Genomic DNA, 9,782 nt, shown 5'->3' with positions numbered 1-9,782 from the left:
AGTCGAACGTGTCTGCATTAATTTCAACAGAAATGCTGCTCCCTGTACCTGGACAGGCGACAGACGTTTGAGCTGAAACTATACCTACGCCGGGCAGTCCGATCTACACACGGGGCGGAGCTCAGATCCTCCCAGAACCCGGACTGGATCAAATTCGCAGCCTGGGACTCGCTGAGTTAAACAGAGAAACTCCGCCCCACTGGTTACGATGAAAGAAAAAGGAGAGAGCTACACGGAAATCCGGACAGAAAGGTTAACGCAGCCTGTTTGTTTCCCTCTTTAGGGTTGCTACATTGATCCCACTCCCGCCTCCTCCCGCTGTCAGACCCGTCCTGAGCCGGTGAGAGTTAGTGTGACCCCGACTGCGGCAGTCCCGCTCTTCCACGGCTCACCCGGCCCTGTCCATCTGTAATGAGCGACGGACACATCACAGCCGAGTGGCCTCGGGAGCAGCAGCTCAGACTCAACTCTCCGTACAGGGTGAGCACATCGGTGCGGGACCATTGTCGGTCACCAGAATAGTCAGACTGTGATTTCCCGGGACCACACTGAACGCCGTCCGGTTAAACATCAGAGGTAAGTGTTGTCTATGATTCTGCACAACGATTCAGCGTTTACAGCGAGGCTCGGCTTTGATCGGAATCGGGAGTGAATTTAGTGGTAGAAGGGAGTCCTGACATGTTCATGTTAACCAGACAATCATTGTCCAAATGGATTAAGAGAAACGATGCCGTTGCCTTCAACCAGAAATGCTCTCCAGGGTGGTTTCTAATGAGTGGGAACTGAAGGCATCTTTCACCCCGATAGTGACACGTGAAATCCCATGGGGTAGTGACCTATCACTGGTCTCTCTCTCCCTCATTAAAACACAACTACTTAAAATAACAGGACGAGATCCCAGTTATATTACAGAATGTCGCTTTTGGTAATGCCTCGGTTCGATTTATTTGAAGGAAGCCTGAGAATTATTTCATCACATCTCCAGATGAAGCGAATCTGAGATTAAACGCAAAATGCTGGAAACTCGTAGCAAAGTAACTGGTAACGTTGTGGGATCGCGACCACACGTGATGTTCTGTGCAGCACGTCATTGGGACTATCTCTTCCTGTAGCAGAAAGGGTTAAACTTCCTTCAGATTTGAAGGGCAGTGTTTTGTCCAACCGGTTGGATTTAGTTTCTGCAGAGCGGCCGCTCCCTGTTCTGAGGAATGTGTACGAGCAGGCAAATACTTGCACGCAGACACTGGGCTCCGAGTCTCACAGAACAAGCCGCACCTTCCCAATCAGTCGATCATTTGGCCGTTTGCCTTTTCCATTCCAGTCCTAATGAAGGGACTCGGTCCGTGACGTCGACTATTTACACCCATCCATAGATGCTGCCTGACCTGCTGAGTTCCTCCTGTATTGTGTGTTGCCATGGTTACGAGAGATCCGTGTGGGGCAGTGGGCGGGGTTATTTGTCAGAAACGACACACGGTATCCACACTCTCAGAATATTCTTGGGGAATTACGGTGAGAATAATTCAGCTTCTGATATTTATTTCGGATCTTTATTTCCAATTAGCCAGTCCTCTGTGCATTGGATCAGCGGTCAAGGAGATATTTTAAGCCACTTTTGTCTGTGGTGCTTTTTGTCTTCCGACTGTTACCTGTTTGCACAATTGCCATTTTCCACAAGTTAAGTAAAGATTAAGAACAGCTGTAGAACAATGACCGCCCGTTTCAAAGCAAAGATACGAGATCCGTCCAGCAAACACCTGCTTCGTTTTCAGAATGTCTTATTTCAGACGAATATATCGATTGTTCCTGTGCCGATTGGGAGAGCTTTGAACTCTTCTCCTCAATGGCCAGTGGGAGCAAAGTCTTTGACTCAGTTTACGGCCGATATTGTTGATAAACAGCGGGTTTGAAATGTTTCAGGGATGGACGGGGGTGTGGGGGGGGGGGGGAGAATGCGTGATGACATTTTAGATCAGATATGACATGTCGTCATGATCTGCAGCGGCACATTCGAGCGGCCGTGTGGTCCAGTTCTACGTATTGGTATGTTCACACGAAAAGCTCTGACAATTTAATCAGTGCAATTTAGTATAATGACGGCATGCGAAGAGGGATAGGATTTTATTGTAGGGTTGAACTGGAAACAAATATAAATCGATTTATGTTTTAATTTCCAGTTTTGTGCGTTGATTATTTTCCCCTGCCTGTAAATAATCAACACACAAAGCTGGAATTTAAATAATTTAATTTATTAAATTATAAATTTAATTTATAATTAAGGTGCGGGGCTCACACTGAGAAGATTTGGGGAACCTTGTGTGCCCGTCATCTGCCAGACAACCGTCGTCAGGAGACGTGCGAGTTATTTAGCTCCATTGGTGCCGAAAAGTGTCAATCTCTGCCTCATCTCAGACTGAACTCTCCGCGCAGGTTAAGCACCCTGGTCCAGATCCAGTGCCGCCCACCCGTAGTGTCAGGGTGAGGTTACCCGTGACCACACCGAACGCCATCCGGTTACAGCATCAGAGGTAAGTGGTGTCTCCTATATCAGGTTATAAGTTTTATCTGTTTCCCCGCAGGGCAAAGGGTTGAGTGAAATATGAAAGCGACGTCGATCATACCCAAACGAGAGTGAGTTGTTGGGTAAATTGGAGTTTGCGCGGATAGGGAGCAGCTGACACACAGAACCAAGTCCCACAGAACCACAACCCACTTCTCCCTAATCAATCAAACATCTGGCCCTTCCCCCTTCCTTTCCAGTACTGATGGAGTACTGATAAAGCTGTTCACCCTCTCAACCCCAGATCCACTGATGTCAAAGGGGGTCAGCCTGTCTCCATTCCGCCTGTAGTTCACAATGGGCTCCTTAGTTTTGTGACAATGAGGGAGAGGTTGTTTTTGTTGACAAAAGACAGATGTTGTTCAGACGTCAGGGCATGGAATTATGATATTGTAGCCATTACTGGAATTTGGTTTCACCCAACAGTCTGAGGGATCTAGAGGAACCTATTTATAGAGAGATCGCAGACTATGCCAAGAAACAATTTTTCATTTAGTAAGTGAATTTAACTTTCCATATATTGACTGGGACTCCCATACTGTAAAAGGACTAGATGGGGTAGAGGCGTCAAATGTTCCTTTAATCAGTACGTAGAATTCTCGACGTAGAGGTTAGGAAATGATACAGGGCTAGAGACATATATTAGTGTATGGGGACACTTTGTGTCTAGTGATCATAATGCCATGAGATTCCAAGTAAATACGGAAAGACAGAGGCCTGGACCTCTCTTGAAATTCCAAATTGCAGAAAGCTCAATTTTAAGGATTTGACAAGTGTGGGTTGGGACAGAATGATTTTTGGCAAAGGAGTACTTGGTAAGTGGGAGGCCTTCAGAAGTGAAATATTGAGGATGTCTAGTTTGTATCTGCTTGCCTAAATAAAAGTTGAAAGGGAACTGGTTCAGGGTACCTTGGTTTTCAAGAAATACTGAGGCCCCGGATATTTTGTTCCTCTAAATGCCACAGACTGTTGGGTGCAGCCAAGAGTCATTAATGACTACATCATGGCATCATGACAACATGACTACATCATTCCACGCCGTGAGCTCAGTTGTCATTTTCTAGTGGTCTTCTGTTGGTTTCTAAAAGCTTCCCAATGGGTTTTGCTCGTTTGTTTGCCCTTTCTTTGGCTTTTCTGTTGGATTTGGCTTCTCATTTCAGCCATGGTTGTGTCCTCCTGCCTTTCCAATGCTTCCACTTCTTTGGGATGTATCTACCACGCACCTCCTAAGTTGCTCCCAGAAACTCCAGCCATTGCTGCTCTGTCGTCACTCCTACCAGATTCCCCTTCCAGTCAGGTTTGGCCAGCTTCTCTGTCACAGAAACATGGAGAAGGTCAGAACAGAAACATGCCCACTCTGGACGATCAGAATGGTAATCAATACGGGAGACAAAATAGATGGGGGAGGTTTTAAATAGTAGTTTTGCATCCGTATTGACTCAGGAGATGGACACAGAGTCTATAGAAGTGAGGCAAGGCAGCATCAACTTCAGGGACCCTGTACAGATTACAGAGGTGGAGGTGTTTTCTGTCTGAAGGAAAATTAGCGTGGATCAATCCCCAGGGCCTGACAAGCTGTTCCCCAGGACCCTGCATAAGATAAGTGCAGAAATTGTCGAGGCCTAAGCACAGATATCTAAACCATACTTAGTGACAGGTGAGGTACTGGAGGATTGGAGGACAGCGAATGTTGTTCCTCTGTTCAAGAAAGGTTCTAAAAATAAACGAGGAAATTGACATCAGTAGTGGGAAACTTATTGGAACATTTGCGCAGAAACAGAATATATAAGTATTTGGATCTACGTGGATAGATGGCATGGGTTTGTGCATGGTAGGTCATGTCTAACCAATCTTCTCTCTAGTCTCTCGAGGAAGTTATCAGGAAAGTGGGTGAAGGCAAGGCAGTGGATATTGTCTACATCATATATGTCAAACTCAAGGCCCGCGGGCCAAATCCGGTCCGCGGTGGAATTATCTTTGGCCCGCGAGGTAATATCTAATTACTATTAAAGCTGGCCCCAGTAATCGAAGCGCCTATGGCGTATGATATGGCTAATGCTGAGTTTATTCAGGTACCAGGTTTTCAGGGTTTTTAGTGTTTATTCGGCAGTCTTGCTCGGCAGTCTTCTTCATAAGAAACGGAATTTGTAAAGTGAAACACTTTGTAGTTATAGCAGAGACTGAGACACATGAGAGCAGGCTGAAAAAACGGAGGCAACGAAAGCTGCGTTCACACGCGTCCGACTGATCCGGCACGCATGAAGCTGCATTTTGCTCAATGAGTTTGACACCCCTGGTCTACATGAACTTTAGCAAGGCAATTGACAAAGTCTCATATGGGAGGTTGGTCAAGAAGATTCAGTCACTCAGCATTCAAGATGAGACAGTAAATTGGATGAGACCCTGTCTCTGGCAGATTTCAGAGTTTGGTAGCAGATGATTGCCTCTCTGACTGGGGGCATGTGACTAGTGGTGAGCCACAGGGATCAGTGCTGGATCTGTTGTTGTTTGTCATCTATATCAGTAATCCGGGTAATAACATGGATCGCCGTATCAGCTAATTTGTGGATGAAAACAAGACTGCGGGTTTAGCAGACTGATAGAAGACTATCATGGCTTGCAGTGCGAACCGGACCAGGTGGAGAAATGGTTTGAGAAATGGAAAATGGAATTTAATGCAGCCGATTTCGAGGTATTACACTTTGGTAGGATCTACCAGGATAGGTCTTACACAGTGACTGATAGGGCACTGAGGAGTATTGTTGAAGAAAGGGATGGGGCAATAGGTCTATAATTCACTGAAAGATGTGTCACAGTTGGATAGGGACAAAAAGAAATAATTTGGCACATAGGCCTTTATAAACCGAAGTACTGAGTACAGGAGATGGATGTGATGTTGACGTTGTACAAGACAATGATGATGCCTTATTTGGAGTATTGTGTGTAGCTTTGGTCACCATCCCCAGGAAAGATTTTAAAATAGTTGAAAGAGTTCCGAGAAAATTAGCAAGGATGTTGCCAGGTCAGGAGGTCTTGGGTTATAAGGAGAGTTTGAACTGGGCTTTATTCCTTGGAACGCAGAAGACTGAGGGGTGATTTGATGGAAGTGTACCAAAATTATGAGGGCATAGATAGTGTAAATTCAAGCTGACTTTTTCTACTGAGATTGGTTGGGACCACAACCAAACATCATGGGTTAGGAGTGAAAGGTGAAACATTAAGGTCAACATGAGGCGAAACGTCATCACGTCATCGTGGGGGTGTGGAATGAGCAGCCAGCTCAAGCTGTGCATGCGAGATCGATTTCGGCATGTTAGAGGTTTGTACAGGTACCTGGATGGTAGCGATATGGGAGTGGGCAGATGGCCAATGAGCCTGTTTCCATCTTGTACTTTCTATGACTGTTACAAGAACCTGAAATAATACTAATATTCATTCTAAATCCTTTGAACAGCTGTGTGGATCAACTGTTCATCTCAGCAGGATATATTTACATGGCTTTAAAAATGTGGCACTTTAAATAGACAATACATGAAAGAAAGTCAACATAGGTTACTTGTCTGAGATTGTTTCAGTTGCTCTGGGGCCAGGCACCAATGCAGCTCAGTGGAAACAGGGAATAATACCAATTCGAGAGTCAGACTGAGCCAAGTCACAGATTGGAGACAGCAGAAACATAGAAAAAAATCCAACAGCACAATACAGGCCCTTCGGCCCACAAAGCTGTGCCGAACATGTTATTACCTGAGAAATTACCCAGGGGTAGCCATAGTCCTCTAATTTTCTGAGCTCCATATACCTGCCCAGGATCCTCTTAAAGACCCAATTGTATCCGCCTCCACCACCGTCGCCGGAAACCCATTCCACACACGGACCACTCTCTGTGTAAAAATCTTACGCCTGATAACTCACCGGCACAGATTCTTATAGAGGCAGGAGGAGCATCAGAGAATTTCATGGACATTCCATTTCCCAGCACTGTGCCCAGTTAGAAGGTCATTTCTCTCTCCAACTTGGGTTGACCTTCACTGTAACAGTGTGATGTCAGATCACACCTCGGCGACCAAAGTGATCTCATCTTAAATGTTGTCCTTCACCCACTGATTAATTTTGCTTTTTTTTCAGGTTAAACACGACAAGAAATTTGTCTACGGGAATCTCGAACACAACACGCCAGTCTCGCTGTGTCTGCCCAGATATTTAAAAAGTGGAACGGGGTATTCGTAAAATCATCCTTCCTGCTCATTTCCCGATCCTACCTGTTTCGACTGGGAAGGGACTCGCTCGGTCATTTGACCTACTGGCATACCCGTCATTTTACACCGGGAAGCGGCCGTTCATCTGCTCAGACTGTGGGAAGGGATTCACTCGGTCATCCCAATTACGGACACACCAGTCGGTTTACACTAAGGAGAGGCCGGTCACCTGCTGAATTTGTGGGGAAGGTCATCTGAAGTAATGGCACATCAGCGAGTTCACACTGGAGAGGGGCCATTCACCTGCTCAGACTGTGGGAAGGGATTCACTCAGTCATCTCACCTTCTGAAACACCAGTCAGTTCACACTGCGGAGGGGCAATTCACCTGCTCAGACTGTGGGAAAGGATTCACTAAATCATCTCACCTACTGAAACACCAGTCAGTCCACACTGGGGAGAAGCCGTTCACCTGCTCAGACTGTGGGAAGGGATTCACTAAATCATCTCACCTACTGAAACACCAGTCAGTTCACACTGGGGAGAAGCCGTTCACCTGCTCAGACTGTGGGAAGGGATACACTCGGTCCTTTCAGCTGAAGGCACATCGGAGACTTCACACTGGGGAGAGACCATACATCTGTTTTTTGTGTGGGAAGGGGTTCACTCAGTTATCTAACCTAAAAGCACACGAGTCAGTTCACGCTGGGGAGCGGCCCTTCATCTGCTCAGACTGTGGGAAGCGATTCACTCGATCATCTCATCTGAAGGTTCATCAGAGTGTTCACACTGGGGAGAGGCCGTTCACCTGCTCAGACTGTGGGAAGGGATTCACTCATTCATCCTACCTGAGGAGACACCGGGTAGTTCACTCTGGGGAGAGGCGATTCTCCTGCTCCGACTGTGGGAAGGGATTCAATCGATCATACGACCTACAGAAGCACCAACAAGTTCACACTGGGGAGAGGCCGTTCACCTGCTCAGTCTGTGAGAAGGGATTCACGCGGCCATTCGACCTACAAAGACACCAGCGAGTTCACACTGGGGAGAGGCCGTTCACCTGCTCAGTCTGCGGGAAAGGATTCACTTTCGCATCTCACCTACAGACACACCAGTCAGTTCACTCCGGGGAAAGGCCATTCAGCTGCTCAGTCTGTGGGAAGACATTCACTCAGTCATCTAACCTACAGAGACACCAGCGAGTTCACAGTGGGGAGCGGCCGTTCACCTGCTCAGACTGTGGGAAGGGATTCGCGCGGTCATCTAATCTACTGAGACACCAGCGAGTTCACACTGGGTAGAGGCCGATCATCTGCTCAGACTTTCGGGAGAGATTCTCTCAGCCATCTCCACCAAATGTGCATCATTGAGTTTCCACTGGGGAGAGGCCGTTCATCCGTTGTGAATGTGGGAAGGAATTCACTCAGTAATCTAACCTTGTGACAAGTGGAGTTTAATATTCTGGATCTGAGACAAATAAATTAGTTATATTTTAAACTCTGTCTCTGGTACTTAGTGAATTTATAACACGCCTAGTGCAGAGTAGAGAGTCAACTCAGGCTAGCTGGATCCTGCCAGTGATTCTGTTCCAGGACAGTCCTTTAAATCCTCCCCTGTTGTTCCCCTTTCGCTCTCCCTGTGGGATGGGTTCCAGTCACCACTCTGTGGGTGAAGAGGCTTCCCTTGAATTCCCTGCTGACTGAAGAAGACGAGCTGACTGCAGTTCTGTCTGAGATGTTCTTCACCCCTCTCATCTCTGGACTGAGGAAGAATGACTTTGGTAGTTAACCTCCTTAATCACGAATCATTTCCACATTATGTGTCATTTTCCCTGCTTCTAAAAGTTGTTGAAAACACCCCTGTCCTTTAAAGACTGAAAGCAGAATGGAAAACCATCTGTTGGATGTTCAACAAAGCAGGGTCAGAAACCCGAGGGGTGTCTGCACAGGGCAGAGTTTGGGGCTCTGGATTATGAACGTATGATGATGAGAAGGGAAGCAGCAGCGGGGCGTGGCAACGAATGACAGAGTAGCAACATTTGGAAGCTGATTGACAGAGAAAATCTTTTGTTTGTCTGACTGATGAGAGAAACAATAACTGTGGTGAGGTGCTCCACTGGTTGTGGAACATGTTTGTGTTGGGAATGGTTTTATCTATTAAGATTGTTGTTCCTGCTTGTTTATCTTGTAGTATTATATCCGGATGGTTATTATGGATTGTCCTATCTGAAACAACGTATTGATTATCATATAATTTGTAAGATTTTGTCTCTAAAATTGGGTAAGGCTTGAATTTATGGTGCCTTTATGAAGTGATAGAGGGCATTCATGAGTTTGTATTTTAAAGATTTTGGTGAATGATATTTGCCACTTGATTGTACTTTTGTAAGTAATCAGATTGAGTTAAACTGCTGCAGGAGCCTGGAATGTCTTCGATTGTCTCTGGTTTCTCTTGGCATTTTCTGCACTTACTGCTTTGTTTGTTTGTTGGTAGAATCTGCGGGTAGAATGAAGGGATAGCAAATGTAAAAACAAACTCCTTGATGGAAATTGCATAGAGACCTCCAAACAGTAGTAAGTATGTGGTCCACAGATTACAATGGGAGATAGAAAATGCATACCAAAAGGGCAATATTACAAGATCACAAGACAAAGGAGCAGAAGTAGGTGAGTCTGCTCCGCCACTCCACTATATATTAATAAGAGGGTTAAAAATGAAACCAAGGCAAATTCATGTTTGATAGAGCTATTTAGAAGAAAGAAAAGTATAATTCAGATAATGGTAGTAGAATAATTCCAAGCATGTACATTAAAACAAAATGGGACAAGGAATGAGGAATAATTATATCTGAGGAAGAATGGACAATATTATGCAGTTATCAATGGAGGTATACCAGTTCACAGAAATGGACGGAGTTTGGATGGAAAACCTTGATAAGATATTTTATTACACCCTCTCAGAAATCCCATTATGATAGTTAACTTCATGTTTGCTGGAGAAATTGTGGAAATGAAAATGCAAACCATT

At 45.6% G+C, this 9,782-nt stretch overlaps 1 protein-coding gene across 1 annotated transcript; it reads left to right on the top strand.

Annotated features, from left to right (window-relative positions):
- Positions 1 to 264: 264 nt before the first annotated feature.
- LOC140721136 (uncharacterized) lies at positions 265 to 8,891 on the top strand. The gene is made up of 3 exons (XM_073036013.1): positions 265 to 576; positions 2,281 to 2,528; positions 6,686 to 8,891. Exon 3 carries the CDS (start codon positions 7,019 to 7,021, stop codon positions 8,054 to 8,056), a length of 1,038 nt encoding a protein of 345 aa, XP_072892114.1. The 5' UTR covers positions 265 to 576; positions 2,281 to 2,528; positions 6,686 to 7,018; the 3' UTR covers positions 8,057 to 8,891.
- The last annotated feature ends 891 nt before the right edge of the window (positions 8,892 to 9,782 follow it).

The sequence above is a fragment of the Hemitrygon akajei genome, unplaced genomic scaffold (assembly GCF_048418815.1).
Source record: "Hemitrygon akajei unplaced genomic scaffold, sHemAka1.3 Scf000050, whole genome shotgun sequence".
In the NCBI taxonomy this organism is placed as follows: Eukaryota; Metazoa; Chordata; class Chondrichthyes; order Myliobatiformes; family Dasyatidae; genus Hemitrygon; species Hemitrygon akajei.
The sequence above is the reverse complement of the archived record's forward strand: the minus strand, read 5'-3'. Positions and strand labels throughout refer to the sequence as shown.

Bases quoted from the DNA above. Each gene is read 5' to 3' on its own strand.
- LOC140721136 (XM_073036013.1), top strand. From the start codon at position 7,019: ATGGCACATCAGCGAGTTCACACTGGAGAGGGGCCATTCACCTGCTCA.